This window comes from Cinclus cinclus, chromosome 7 (genome assembly GCF_963662255.1).
Source record: "Cinclus cinclus chromosome 7, bCinCin1.1, whole genome shotgun sequence".
In the NCBI taxonomy this organism is placed as follows: Eukaryota; Metazoa; Chordata; class Aves; order Passeriformes; family Cinclidae; genus Cinclus; species Cinclus cinclus.
This window is the reverse complement of record NC_085052.1, coordinates 17,010,292-17,026,131: the sequence shown is the minus strand read 5'-3', so window position 1 is coordinate 17,026,131 and position 15,840 is coordinate 17,010,292. Positions and strand designations below refer to the sequence as shown.

At 42.0% G+C, this 15,840-nt stretch overlaps 1 protein-coding gene across 1 annotated transcript; it reads left to right on the top strand.

Annotated features, from left to right (window-relative positions):
* Window positions 1-5,645: 5,645 nt before the first annotated feature.
* LOC134045911 (lysosomal acid lipase/cholesteryl ester hydrolase-like) lies at window positions 5,646-15,622 on the top strand. Its single transcript, XM_062496042.1, has 10 exons — window positions 5,646-5,662; window positions 6,441-6,579; window positions 7,873-7,987; window positions 9,028-9,226; window positions 9,846-9,955; window positions 11,463-11,599; window positions 12,180-12,320; window positions 13,437-13,508; window positions 14,402-14,470; window positions 15,389-15,622. The coding sequence occupies exons 1-10, from the start codon at window positions 5,652-5,654 to the stop codon at window positions 15,620-15,622; spliced, it is 1,227 nt and encodes a 408-aa protein (XP_062352026.1). The 5' UTR covers window positions 5,646-5,651.
* The last annotated feature ends 218 nt before the right edge of the window (window positions 15,623-15,840 follow it).

Genomic DNA, 15,840 nt, shown 5'->3' with positions numbered 1-15,840 from the left:
GCCTTACCTGACTCGTTCAACAACACTTAGATTCACTGGGTACAAAAATCCCTTTCTGTTGCATCTGGAGTCAGGGAAAAGGTTCCTCCTGCACATTACATGTCACTCCAATGCCTTTTGCATCATGATAATGCAGTTCATGTTTTCTGACAACCTTGTGGATTTGTAATACTTTTTCAGTTGATACATCTTCAATTCTGCAATAACTATATTCTGCTAACAGAAGACAGAGTTTGCTTCCAGACTACTCTCTTCTCTAGACTATAACAATAATGAAAGCACTTCCTTTCTCTGAATACATTCTGTGATCTCTAGATGTTTTCCATTCTTCATATTATTGCTCATTTTATTGGCCTGGCAGTTATTTAAAGGCATAATGTAATCAAACTCTTATTCTAACAGTTGTGGTATTGTATATTTTTATTATTAAACAGATATTAAACAAGAAAGTGAGTTCATACAAAAAACACCTCTCTCCTGTAAAGAAGATGGTTTGTCTTTGTTTGAAACAAGAATGCTCCCTGTTTTCATGAGGAACAGCAAGGGACACAGGATAAACCCAACAGAAAACAGTAGCCAATACCATGGTTCAAGCACCCACCTGGAAGCTAGGAAACTTGGCTTCAAGACCCACCCTGAGAAAGAGAAATCCTTGATTCAGTATTAATCCTTTTGGCAATGGCAGCACTTCCACAGGACCATTTACTTCAAAGTTGCACCCTGAACCCAGCAGAAACCTCACACATCCTACTGTTTCACATGAAAGCTACTGACTATCACAGAGCTGAGGTGATCTAACTTTTGTCAAGGCTCTTTGGAGTTTAAACACTAAAATGAAAATACCCAAATATTGCTAGAAGGAACCCATTATCTTCATCCCATGTGAATTTAGAGCACTTTGTCCAGTACTGGAAAGACCTGTTCTCAAGACAATGCTAAGGAATTATTCATCCTATTAATTCCCTGAGGCAATTATGACTCTACCAGTCTTGTTTCAAATAGGTAGTTACTGCACAAAACTACTCAGTTGAAGGGTAACCTCTGTGGTTATTAGCTTACAGCCATTATAGGTCACCATTCCTCCAAAACAAAATGCCATTAGCTTCACTGTGAATAGAAACACCGTGCACTTAGGGGTTTCCTTTCAGCCTGACACCCTCATTCTCCTTTTCAATGAAATGTTATGTGGGCCAAGTGTGGGATGCTAGCCAGCACAGTGCAGCGGTTGCACTGGGACAGTTCACTGGTGACACTGTATGACCAAAGGACCAGTGTCTCACTCTGAGTAATGGTCCATTAGCCAAACAAATTAACCGTGTCTATTACTACTTCTGCACCTTTCCCTTCCAAGAGAAACAGCAAGCCATTTTTATCTCCTGAGCCCACTGCTGAAGGCTGCCCTGTTTCCTTCTGTTTCCCAATTGTAACTATAGTTTGGTCCAAACAAAACAGTTCCCCTCCAGACAAGGACATTCCTTCCATCAAATACAAATTCTTGGAGACAAATACCCTTCAGAGAGTCAATCTTTCAACTAACTCACTTCTTCTAGAGAAAATGTATGAGGACATGAGACCTACTGTATAAGTTTTTGATGCTTCCCATGCAAAATGCAACAGCATCATACCTGAAAGCAGGCAGAGCATTCCATAAAGTCACCTAGAAACAAGATTGCAATTGTGCAGCCATCTTGCAACTTGGGACACCATAGAGGAGGCAGGGCATTTAATTTTCTGGAAAATCAGGAAAAGCAGGTTGAGCAAACAGCATTGGACACATCATGGGGACTGTTGATCCCACCTTGAGACATGAGAAGAGACATCATGTTGCAGAAGTCCTTCTGAGTGATCAGTTTATGGTTTGATGATAGTTATTGTCACTTACAAATATAAGAGAAGTCAAGTTATAATGCTTTACACTGAGAATTTATCAATTTCTTGCTATGCCAAACAATGTTCTTTGTATGTAAAGCAGAGCTGTGCTGTCACCAACATCCTGATGTTTCATTCCTTTCCTTCTCCCAGTAGTTGAAGGCATCATAAACTTTGCAATGGTGCTCCCAAGAACACATTCCTCTTATCTGGTGTTTTCAATGTTCATCAGTCCATGATGAAACTCAAGTTCTTCTGAATGCACTCATGAGTTAATTGGCTGAACAGGCTGATCCTCATGTAGGAGGATTCCACTTAGTTTATAGCCCAGCTGCCCAAGGACATGGAACAAGTCCTTCTGCCCGTGGCCATCAAGCCAATCTCAGAGAGGACAGAACCCTCAGGCTGACTTCAGCTAATTCAGCCATTAAGCAAAGATCTCCAGATACTGTGTTTTCAGAGGTGATGAAAATGGCTTAGGATAAACAAGAACCCTTGTTTCTTCCCTCACTGGGAAAAAGTGTTCAGCGTACATTTAGTGTTCAGGCCTTCTTTGGCACTGGAGTGTGCTTACTGCAGAATAAGGTGGGTTTCATGAGTTGTGCTGCTCACTGGAAACCAGATTTAGGTCAGTCTACAATGTTAAATTAATATAAACCAAGTGAAAAGCAAGAGCATAGATGGTGTTCTTGAGACACTATGTTGAGAAAAGCTGTACACTTCCTCCTTTTCATCTTAAAAGATTACATTTGAAGCAGTCCCTCAGGTGGGCAGCAGTGCAGATCAAGGTCTGCCACAGCCCCAGTAAACTGCAACACCCAGGTCCCAGCTAAACATACTAACCACTGATTTATAGGTAATCTCTACACCCTCCTGCTCCATGGTGCATTTTGGGGTGATGAATTAATCAGATCATCTTTTTCATCACAAAGATTTCCCCACTTCTGAAATACTGCCAAATCAGCACTCAAACACGCTCTGCAATTCGTGCTGCCAACTCATGACACTCACAGCTGCTTCCCTGAAGAGCTCATTTTGTTTTGACTTCCTTTTATCGGCGCAGGTTTCTGCCAGTGAATCAGTCTGCTGGTGGAGACGGACCAGCCACCGTGGCACAAGGCAGAAGCAAGGCTGTCAAAGCAGAGGTAAGGTACTTCTACATACATGCTCATGGTCTCTTTCTGTTTCCTGTCTCCATAAAGATGTGCTGCCCTGCTTTTGTGCAGTTGGTTGTAAAAATAAGCATTTTTTCCTCTCTCATCTGTAAGACTGTTGCTATGCACGGAAGTGCTTCTCTGCTTAAGCTAGAAGATAAAGTTTGACCTGCATAAAAGGCATAAAAAGAGCAACTGTTTAATTTTTTCCTACTTGTTTTCATCCCTCTGAGAACAAGGGAATGAAGGAGCAAGTATTGTAGCAATATGTAATCTGGACCTCCTGTTCCTTCTGTATAATGTATATGTATGGTTTCTTAGTGAGTAAGGCAGCAAATTCTCATGCATGTTTAGTCACAGTTGCTCTTCTGGTTAGTGTGTGTATGCCTTACAGCTTCTATGAAGTAAATTTTAGACTGCTTAAGGCACAAGGATTGAAGGACAAATTTCAGAATGGCTTGCATCTTAGCTTCACTAAATCTTAAAAGTACACAGGAAGTTCCAAGGGCATTTCTCTCTCTGATCTTTTTTCCATCTAAGCATATTCTTTTACGACAGTTTACCATGCTCAATAATTACTTATTACTTCATCTCACTAGATGAAAACAGTTGTTCGTGTCTCCTGTCTTTATTCCTAGAGTTTTAGGGAGCAGTGGCCTGCCAAGATTGATGCTGCTTGGCCACCTGCATCTGAGTAAAAGGTCAATAGCTGGAAGTCCTTAAGCCATGCCAGCTAAGCCAGGTGATCACAGAGTGCATTGAGGAAAGTTTACCTTAACAAGAGGAATAAATTAAGCCTCTGCATTGCCTCAACTAATCTTGGTAGTGATTTGAAAATAAGCTGAGATATTAGCAGAACTTTTTCTTGCCAAATTGAGATTTCCAGTGCAGGGAGAGACGGGCATATTTTACTCCCACTAGAACAGAGTAAAACAGCAGAAAGAAAAACAAAGTGTTGCACTGCCTGAGTATATAGTTGTGAGGCTTCTTGCTTTTGCAAAAAAAAAAAAAATTAAGAAAGATTTGATATATAAAGGGAATATAATGAAGTGTGTTTTGATGCCAAATTTAAAGTTTTGGGTGTTTACAAATGCTGCCTTATTTCAACTGTTTCATGATTCATGAGGTTTGACTTCTTCAAATTTGTTCAGTCAAACTTAAAGCTTAAATTGAAGATCACAAAGTCAAAACATATTTTCCTTGTTTACCTCTCTCTTATCCCACAAATTCTGGTCTTATTTCCCATTACTTGATGGAGAGTATTTCCTTATTTTCTCTTGATCTTCACACTGAACATTCCTGAGTACAAATAAACTTCACAGAGTGCCTTATATCATCATAGCAGATGTCTTATGCTAGAAGCAGACTCAAGAAACATGTGGCTACATGAGAACCTCTGTTCATCATTAAAAATTGCATTCTCCATGACTAATACCTGGTTCCCAAAACACTTTTCTCCTGAGCCTGCTTAACTTCCTAACAAAACCTGTGAGATAGGCAGGTCTCCTATGAAATTCACCCACAAACCCTGTATGCTATGCCTGCTGTGAAGCTGCATGGACTCTGGATTGCTGACAATCTCACTCTTGCTGGCTGCTGCTGAACATAACACCAGCTGTCTTTGTCTGCCTTCCCCCCAGCAAGGTTGAACCCTCTGGAGTAGTCCTTCCATGACAAACAGTCCTCAGGAACTGCTGCACCTCCCATCACTGTGCAGGTTTGTGTCAGTGCTGGACTTGGCAGATACTTAACAATTACATCAAAAGCCAATTACAGCACGGACAGGAGGGTGAACTAACACAAACACACCATGGTCATAGAAACATGGCCTCCTGTTCTGAGGAAGCCCAGCCTGAAAAAGCAGTGGTGTCCCCAGCCATTACTGGTGAGGCATTCTTACAAGATGCTGTGATGAGCTGAGGCCTTACACTGCCTTAAGTCCCATGGATTCTACTCTTGAACATCCTGCCTGATCTTTATGGTCTTTATACACATGCAGAATGACTGCTACTCTTCTCTTCACAGGTATCATTCTCTCCTCACACATTAAAGCACAGCATAAAACAAAAAATTTGATGTTTGATGTATGATGTGGCTTTTCCTGAATATGTAAGTGCAGTACTGAGCTTCATGGATCAATCTATTTTGTGCAGTTCTTTGGAAAGAAGAAGCAAGGAGCTTCTTGTGAGCTCTTGCTTTCCACACGGTTTTAACCTATAACCATGTTCAAAAACTATCTGGGTCACAGAATCTGTTCTCTTTTCTAAGGAATGTTTGTGTCAAAACTATCTTGTTAAAAAAAAAAAGGTCTGGGAAGCTCAGAGAGAGCAGTATTCCTGCACTCATTGGCCTGGATTCTAGAAAAAAAGACTAAAACCTGGAAGCATATCTATTTTACATGGAGTTGGCATAAACTGGTGCTAGATCAACTGCACTCTGCAATTTCCATTCAGAAATGCTAATCTGGAACCGTCAGTCATCACAGGAAAGGGCAAGGTCTCACTTCCCCCTGACCAATACAAGATTTACACTATGGACAACCATTTCTAAGAGGCAATGGAGCCAGGCCCCTGGCAGCACAAAGGCAGTCTCAGGATCTATTGCTCACTACTTAAAGCTGCTCGCCTGATGGCCAGAAGGTAAGGCTGACTAGGAGCTGACTCATGGGGATTTTGGGGAGCCGTGCATGGTCACTTTGTTTGCTCTGTATTCTCAGAGGAACTGATTTCAAACAGAACTTGATCATGTCCTGGGGCACATCTCCCTGTGAGGAAAGCACAAACTGGCACTGAACATGCAAACGTGTTGCCCAATATCCATTAAATCTCCTCACAGAGTGCATTAATTGCTCCTGGCACCTTCATGAGCCTCATTATCTGGTCCCTCACACCAGCACACCGCTGACAGACATAAGAACAGCATTCAGCCCCAGAGGAATAGAGGCCAGGTTCAAAGAGAGCCCATCCTGAACCTCTTTCACCCCATTCCTGAGGAGAAGGAAACAAACTGTGCTTTCTTCTCCCTTCACATCTGCTGCTGGCAGAAGGGAGAAGACAGATGAAGGCAGACAAGCTGGGTGATGGTCATCTCAGGTGCTCACACTTCTTTGTCAAGCTTCTGCTAGGCTCGTGCCAAGAGCTGGCCCTGTCTACCAACCCCAGTTCCCTTGCAATCTGCAGAGTGCTCAGGCATATTTTTGCATGGTATCCCTAGATGCTTCCCTCTCCTGTTCTGTAATCCTACCTGTTAAACAGGGGTGAGCTGTAGACAGCCTGTCCTCACACAGGTTCTTGTTCTGGCAGCCCTTGGGGAACAGTTCTTGGGCAACCTTCAGGAGACTCCTCTTGGGTCTTCCTGTGGAATCCCACACCACTCTCTTCCTAACACAAACAACCCTGCATGTGCTCTTCCACACAGCCCCAAGATGTGGTGCCTCCTCGTGCTGCTCTGCTCCCAAGGAATTGCCTTTTCAGCAGGATTCACAGCAGCCTCCGCTCCAGCTGTGGACACGAGCCGCTGCAAGAAGAGTCGCAACCCTGAATGCTTCATGAATGTTGTAAGTTGGGTCACCTTCTTTCCTTTTTTTTCTAAAGCTTCTCTTCCAGTTGCATAACTAACAGTCCTTGTGAGGAAAGCTAGCAAGAGCCCCTTCTGCATCTCCTGTTTTCCCAGCCTGCTGTTTCCAAAACCACTGCCTTAGGGTCATTCCCACAATAAGGGCTGGCTCTGAACATGCCAGGCACAGATGTGCCCCTTGCACATTGCATGAGGACTGATACGTAGCACTGCAGTGGGGACTGCTGGCTGCTACTTTTGCTTCCAAGGACAGGCAACTCCCCAGAGCCTCCTGAGGGGCACTGGAGATCAGACTATATAATTTTGACCCCAGTGGGAAGACTCAGCCCTGGGCTGTGGACAGAGCACAGCCTACGTGCTCCATACGAAACTGAACACAGACTTTGCTGCTGGCATTTAGGGTGAAGCCCAACAGTTATATGATAAATGTGGAGCTGGGTCATGGCTCATGATACCTGTTTGCAGTCAGCTTTCTCAACACATGTTGGTATCTCAGGATACTGCATAAGCGAAGGAATGCAAACCTGGCAAGAGAACAAAGAACCTTCCAGCACTAGCCTGGAAGAAACCTTGATTCTCTTATCCAAACAGACTGGGCTGCCACAGAGAAGAATTCCTTTGCAATGGAGGCAAAGGCTGGTTTCTAATCTCAAGTGAAGCAAAGGCCTGCATTTCCACAACAAACTGTTTGCTCACAGCAGTGGTATGGGAGATTGAACCCCTTCTTCAGATTCTCACAATGCAAACTGATCAAAAATGCCCTACCCTGAGTCACCAAAGATTTCCTCAGAGTACATGCAAAATTAGGTATAGGTGGTAACATCAGTTCGTTTGACAAGCTCTCCACCCTTGTTTGCTTTGCCTGCATGGCTTGCTTAACCACACTTTTGCAAGAAAAGATTCATTATGGACCATCCCCACAGCTATTGGCATTGTCTTACACAGATATGGCTGCACATTTTATCTGTAGAAAAGTACAATCTGTATAAACTGTGCATAACGTGACAAACTATCTCTCAGAAGGGTTGGTTACTCAGCTCAGTTCAATATGGGGGCTAAATACCAGACAACCACCATCTAAACAGGACTGAGGAGTACTCTGATTCATCTTTTTACAAGATCTGTAATGTTTTTTATTCTCAGCTATGGTGTCTGTGGCTGGGGCCTTACACTACCATCACAGCACATCACACATCTGTGCTGCTCATCTTGGTTAGGCTCCAGAACAGGACAATGTTAACATGTTAACAAACTCTCCTTTGGCTTTCCACAGAGTGAAATTATCAGGTATCATGGATTCCCCAGTGAGGAATATGAAGTTACAACAGAGGATGGATACATTCTTGCTGTTTACAGAATTCCCGCTGGGAGGAATGACCGAAATACAGGTGTGACACTGTTACAGGACACAAGGAAGGTCTGAGAGCCAGCTCTTACACTATTCCCCATCTATCCCCTTTTCACCTGCAAATGTTCCATACCTTTCCATCTCCACAAGAGCACCTAGTCAGAAGTGTGACTCGAATACTAAATCCATCTGAAGTCCACACATGCAGTGTCACTGTCCTTATTTCGGACTTCCCTAATAATTTTTTTACCCCAAGGTTTGGAGGTTTTTTTTTCTCAAATGGTTTGGCAGGTAGGCTGGTAAACAGGATTTGGGGAGGTTTTACCTTAACAACCTAAATAATTTACATATAAAATAGTAGCCTGGCAACAAAGCCTCTGGACTTAGGCATATGAATAATTTCCAGGCTTCTGAAGGACAGAGATATTCTTATAAAGGAGAAAAGGAATCAGGTTTTCAGTGAAAAGCAAATGCATTTCATCAGTTTCATCACATTTTTTTGAATTGAATGTAAGTTTCTAGCTGGAATTTGTGGTACCCTGGGTACTGCTACATTGATTATTAGTCCTTGTTAACATTATAAAATTATTTATTTGGATGCCTTCCCCTAACTGGATCTCCTTTGGAGATCATTTAGACCAGCCTGACTCTCAAAATAAGGCCAGTTCAGAAAGATCAGGGGCCTCTCAGCCCTCCTCAGTGGTTACCAAAGTGTATTTCCTACTTTGGTTTATTTTTTCTTCCTCTTCCATACAGTTATGCCTTCAGCAGTTTTCAGCTTTGAGTAGATGGTTTCAGCATAGGGGCTGTAAGCTGGCTTCCCAGTGCAAGAGGAGGTAGGACTGGCATCATCAGTAAATTTATTATTTGTCAGACCTGTCATAAAATGGTTATGAAATGTCATTAAATGGTTCCTGCTTGCAAAGAAAAAATCTTCCAGGTTTCTCAAACCAATATCTATTTATAGTTCTCCTGGGAGTTTCTCAAAGGAGGAAACCCCTCACAAAATTAACTCGGCACTCCAGTATTAAATACACAATAATTGCTGCTCCAATAAAAGAACATTTTAATCTTTTTCAGGGCAAAGGCCAGCAGTGTTCCTACAACATGCTTTTCTAGGAGATGCCACTCACTGGATTTCCAACCTGCCCAACAACAGCTTGGGCTTCATCCTTGCAGATGCCGGCTACGATGTCTGGCTGGGAAACAGCAGAGGGAACACCTGGTCTTTAAAACACAAGATCCTTAAGCCCTGCCAAAAGGAGTTCTGGCAGTTCAGGTACTCTGTGGAGAGAGAAAGACTCAACACAGAAACTCCAAGGGGACTAGATAGCTTCAGCCTGGTGGCTTTTACCTAAACCAGCATCAGATCAGATCAGGATCTACACCAACCCAAGAGAGTAAAGAACCAAAGATGGATGCTCACTACTACTCAGAGTTGAGAGCATTGGCTAGGGAAAAGATTTCAGAGACTGGGAAATGAAACAGGATGCTGAGGAAAAGGGAGAATGTACTGTGAGAGGGAGAGCAAGAGCTTCAGCTGGAACATGCTGAGCAGCCTTGTCTAGAAATCTGATCTCTCAGCGTTGAAGTCAACCAAGAGAGAAATGTGTTTTGTAACCTGTGCAGGTGAAAGCACTGAGTAAATTCAGTTTCCCAAGGGCTGCAGCTGTCATGTGAAACTGGCACTTCATCCACACAGAGCCCCAGGCATCAGGCAGCCAGGCTGCACAGCTGCAGCCCTCTGCCCACTTCTCCAGCTCAAGCAGGGATGCAGACACAATCTGCAACCTCCTCCTTCAATGGGTCCTGCTTGGTGCAGTCAACAAATCTGACAGTCAGTAACTCACACTGTGATAGACAAATTGTCTGCCAGCTCTTTGTGTTTCTCCCCGCAGCTTTGATGAAATGGGTAAATATGATATTCCAGCAGAGTTGAACTTCATCATGAATAAAACTGGACAGAAGGATATTTACTATATTGGTCACTCTGAAGGGTCAACTGCAGGTAATGTCAGGAGAATTATTAATAACCATTTGTAGCTGCTATTTGATCCATAGGTGACTCTGATTCTGTTGTTTTTCTTGTTTGTAGAGAGCTAGAAAAACAGAGATTTTTCTGTGTTAAGATTTGGAAAATATGCAAAACTTTTCTGAAACCAGTTTTGGTTACCTTTAAGAAGCAAATTAACATAATAGAAGATGTAGTGATAGTTCAACTTTTTAAATAATTACAGACATAAAGGTAATTTACTGGCTACTTCTGGTACTGTTATAGGGTATTTTTCTCAGCAACAGGAATTTACATGAAGTTCTTTTGTATAAAGAAAGACAGTTAGAATCATAGAATCTTAGAATATCCTGAGCTGGAAGGGACATAGGTCCACTGAAGTCCAGCTCCTGGTCCTGCCCAGGCCAGCCCTGATGATTACACCATGTACCTGAGAGCATTGTACAAACACTTCTTGAATTCTGGTAGAATTGGTGCTGTGACCCTTGTCCTGGGGACCCTGTTTTTGTGGAAACCTAAATGGATGGAAAAACTAAAAAGATAAAGAAGCCCATGTAATACATAATTTAAATGAATGCATTTATTTAAATTAAATTACTTGAAGGCAAGGAAAAATAGTCTCAACATTAATAAGTTGTGACTTAGTGTCAATCTTAGAATTTAAATTGTAGTTCATGAGTGGCTAAAACTGTCCACATTTCTGTTTAAAAGCATAGTGCTAGAGACCAAAAATCAGGACAGCAAAGACATTAATAGTTTATTTTCTCTTATGTCCAACCTTTGTCATTACTCATTTCATGGCCTCTAATTGCAGCTTTCTTTTAGCATCAGTTTAAAGATTTTGATGGTTATGGTTTACGTGTAAGATCTATGACTGGACATTGATTAGAAAGGAGCCACTGCCAGTTATTAGTGTAAGCAACCCAGAAAAAAAGTGAAGGAAGTGTGGAAAAATCATATATTGTCACAAATTCTGACTTCTTCTTTCTTTGCCTCTCATTTGAATATTTAAGGACCCTCCTGGCAAAACAAACCAAGCATCTAGGCTTTCTTCATCTGCCTGTGATGCAAGCAATCAGTTGAAAATACTCAAAGCTCCCAGTATTCAGCTAATTACTTTATAGTTTCATGAAAGCATAAACATGCATAGATCTTTAGAGACTGTAATTTGAAAAACTCGGTTTTTATGATAGTTTCATGAACTTCAGAGTGAATTGATGTTATCATCAATACCTCACTGACATGTTGCCTACAAAAATGGTTCTGATAAAGACAATGCCCAGACATGCTTTGAACCTTAAAATGAACTTTGCCTCCCAAATAAAATTAGTTTCAGGACTACACTTCAACACTGTACTTAAGTAAATATGCAGCACAAACACGAACAACAGACAATGGGCTGCAAAACTACTGTGATGTCTTGTTTGCTATCTGCTGTTTATGTTTTTAATTTATCTGTGGAAGAGATCTTCACTAACTCAGGCTGTCTCTTCTGTGTTTGCAGGCTTCATTGCATTCTATACATACCCTGAGCTGGCTAAACGGGTGAAAGTGTTCTTTGCTCTGGGCCCAGTAACTACATGCCCACATGCTACAAGCCCTCTGGTTAAGATAACAAACCTTCCTGGACCACTGCTCAGGGTATGTATTTTTTTCTTCTAAGAGGTTCAATGCCTGACTGATCTTCACAAAATTCCTTTGGCCTGAGGCCAAGTGTCCCCAAACAAGTGACATGCTGACACTGAGCTTGGGATGAATTGAATGCTCTCAAAAAATCTGTTCCCAAACCCTGTGGTGAAAAGGGTTGGGATATAGAGCTTGTAGCAATAGCTCCCAATGAAGTAGGAGACTTGTGAAACTTTCCTCTTTTAGGATTCCTGCTGTTTAACCAAAATTTTGCTGGCCTCATGCAGGAGGAGCTAAAGCAGAACTGTAATAGCAGACATGACAAACTCTAGGAGTTTAAAAGTGAGTAGGCATTAAGATCAGCACACTGGAAATGGAAGGATAGCTTCCTCAAGGGTTGCTGATAGTGACATGAAGGAGAAAGAGCAAATGATGTGCTGTGGGGAAGGGGGTGTTCTAATGGGTACTGTGAGGGTAAGCTCTTCCAGCATTCCTTGAATACTGAGTTATGAAACCTAGGCTATTAGCCACAATTTTCTGCGTAAAATTCTTCTGTAACAAGAACAAAAGGTGTTGCACTTTTCCTTTCCCTCAGCTAGTACTTGGCTGCAAAGGAGCTGCACACCAGATCGAATTTCTGAAAGGACCCGTGACACAGCTCTGTACAAGCCTGGATAAGTTCTGTGCCCATGTTCTCTGTTACATAGCTGGAGGCAGTGTAAAAAATATCAACACGGTGAGTACATGCAAGAACACCTACTCAGAGCAAAACTAAAGGGATTTTGGCAGTTGCCCTCATGCACTATATCCTTGTCTAGTTACCATCACACATGCAAATGTGCATAAACCACAGTGTAGTTCTCAGCAGACTGAGGGAATGCCAGGACATTGTGTATTGTCAACAGTGGCAGCATGGCTAGGGCTGGTGATGGGTGGGACCAACAGCTAGGCACATTCCAGTGCCAGAAAGGAAGAACTGAGCTCAAACTGGAGCTATATTGCATATGTGAGAATGTACCCTCTTTTGGGGCTAAAACAACCAGATTTTTGTCACACACAGATGTTCTTTAAAAAGAGTCAATGAGTGATGGAGCCAGACTTCTTGGCAATACAGTTTTCAGTTTCCTTCCTTATCATATAGACACTGGGGTCCTCTGAACACTGAAATAGCTAAAAGATGGGAGAAAAACCTCTTCTTCCTGATTTTCAGACTATTTGCACCAAAATTTGGTCCCAAAGCACTACTGTAAGGGGCATTTCCCGGTTTTGTTGACCTTAGAACTGGGCCCAACTGCTCAATCCACAAGGCTACAGAAAGCCCCTCCACTGTGCTGAGGAGTGCAGCACACAGTGAGATTCACAAACACTTGTACATCACTCAGAGGGGACAGGAGAGACAATTTCCCCCTCTGCTTGCCAATATATGGATGCTGTGGTGCCAGTCCCCTTTACAGTGACCAAAGTATTCAGAAGCTGGCCTGTATAATGTTTATTATTGCAGTGTCTGTAACAACTGGGTCCATTTTTCTCATCTATAATCCTTTTTAAAAGCACATATGGGAAAGCAGCTAGACTCAAAGGTTCAATGAAAAATCAATTTCAGCTTTTGAATTGCAGAGCTAAACCATTAAGGATATTTCCTGCTTTGCTTAAGTCACTAATGTGGTTCTCAGAGCAAGATAACATAGCTGAGGAAGAATCCAGGGAGATGGAACTGGGACACTCCTTAACAGAACTATAAAAAATGTTTTGTAAGCTGACTTCTTTAATATTAGAAACTCACTTTCTTCACAGTTTTATTCTGTCACAGCACTGGATCTCTGTCTTTATTAAATTTCTGCTTTCTCTCCAGAGTCGAGTAGATATGTACGTAGGACATTCCCCAGCTGGAACATCAGTACAGAACATTTTTCATTGGCGACAGGTATAACTGTGCACTGACATGTAAACAATCTCTTACTACTGCTTTTTATGCAACTGACAGCCTACAGGGAAATCCTGAGGCCCTGGATTCGGGAAACTTACCATCATACCTTCTCACCTGCTGCCATGAGCACCTGCACATTTCATATGGTCCAGAATATAGATGTGCTCCTGAAGACAAAGATTCCCAACAGTCAGTCCCACAGGATACAACTAGCCAGGAAATGGACACAAACCATGAACAGCTAGTGATTCTACACTCTATTTTGCCATTTTAAAAAATCAAGTGGATGCAAAGCAAACAGATAGAACAGCTCAGGCAATGCACCAGGCAGATTTTTAGCATGTACTTAAATCCTGGAAGCAAAGGTTTTCTAAAGTGACAGACACTGGGCTTCTCTCACCCTTTATTACACACCACACGTAAGTGAAATTACTTGTCATGTTTGTGCAAAAAAAAATAAATTACCAACAAGTAATTACAAACAAGTAAGTCCAGGTATTCATTCACCCACCTGTCCTGCAAAGCATATTACACAGGACTTGTAATAGCCCTGATACATCATAGACGTTCAGGTTCTCTTTCCATATGACAACTGAACCCAATTCTGCATGACCCAAACTTTAGTTACCTAAGGTAGTAAAGCAAAATTGTAGGTAACAAAACGTACTGAGGGTGGAAGATAAGGATCAGAACAGAAAGTTAGCAAGAGAGAAGGCAAGGATGCCACTTACCCTGGGATCCTCAGCACCCTGGATGCCTGCAACCAGAGGAAGGTGTGGGAGTAACTACAATCCACTACCTGAGCCTTGACTTAACTCACAGGCAGGAATATGCCTCTTGCATATCTCCTTCATCTCTCATCTCTTTTATTTTGTCTGTTCTTTTAACAGCTAGCACATACAGACCAGTTTCAAGCTTATGACTATGGCTCTAAGGAAAACATGAAGAAATACAACCAGGTAAGGCAAAATAGCTTCCCTCACAATTTATCCTTGGGTCTTGGTAAAACTAGTAATAGAAAAAATTCAAATTTTAGTACCTGTGAGTACTAACAAGAAAGAGAGTGGTCCCAGATAATGTTTCAGCTGAACCACACACAAGTGTCAAAGTCTATTGACAAACAAGGCAGAGATAGACTCTAACAGACAATTAACAGAAGTTCATTTTGCCTCCACTACTGATACCAGGATGTGTTCAATGACATGTCAGCTTACATGTCATTCCAAAAATTAATAAGAGCCACACCCAAGTCCTAGCACTAGGTGAGTACAGAGCTCTTCACTTGCCAAAAAAATCCTCAAAGACTGCCTTTTGTTTAAAAGAGGAAATGCATATCACAGCTGCAGTGACCTCTCCAGTGGACGGGCAATCATTTCACTTTTAACCAGCACATGTGACTTGCAGTGTCCTGTGCTGTACCAAGATGCTGTTTTTCACAAACAAAAGGGCTCCAGAGCTACAGTCTGTCCAGTCAGTCACTTCTATCTCACACACTCAGAAATTTTATAGGGTGAAATTATAAATGACCAAATTATTTCCTTTCCACTTCAGTTCCAAGCATGAAAGCTAAGACTAAAATTTACACTTTGTGTGCCCCAAAAAAACTACAGATCTCCCCTCCCTGAATACACACAGGAAAAATCTCCACAGTCCTTGACTGATGAATACTGACTGTTCTTTCCATGCCCACACCTCTGAAGAGCACAAGCCAGGGCCAAACTGCAAGACTTAGCCCTGCTTTATAGAAAGAACAGGAATAGGATGGGTCATTCCACAAATAGGGAAAGGGGTTAGGGCAATGAACAATAAAAGAAACCTTTCTCTAAACACAACTTTGATACAGCAGCACTCACTCAGGTCTCCTCCCTGTCTTACAGACTGCTCCTCCTGTGTACAAGATAGAGGAGATAAAGATACCAACTGCTGTTTGGAGTGGTGGACAGGACACATTTGCAGACCCAAAAGACATGGCAAGGCTACTTCCTCGGATTACTAATCTCATTTACCATGAGAATTTTCCTACATGGGGACATCTTGATTTCATCTGGGGCCTTGATGCAACTGAGAAAATGTATCTGAGAATCACTGAATTAATGAGGAAATATTTTTGAAACCATGAGCAGAGTGTTAATTGTAAAAACCTCCAAAATTTCTATTTGGCAATAAGGGTGGTACCTGGGGAAGAGGTAAACACACAGGCACACATAATGGATGCTTCTAAAAGTATTTATTTCTTCTTATTTATTTCTTGCTTCCTCATAATTTGAGTGTTTCCATGGTGTTACTGTGACTGCTGTCTTCCTGAGAAGTCTGAGGTATATAAGAATGA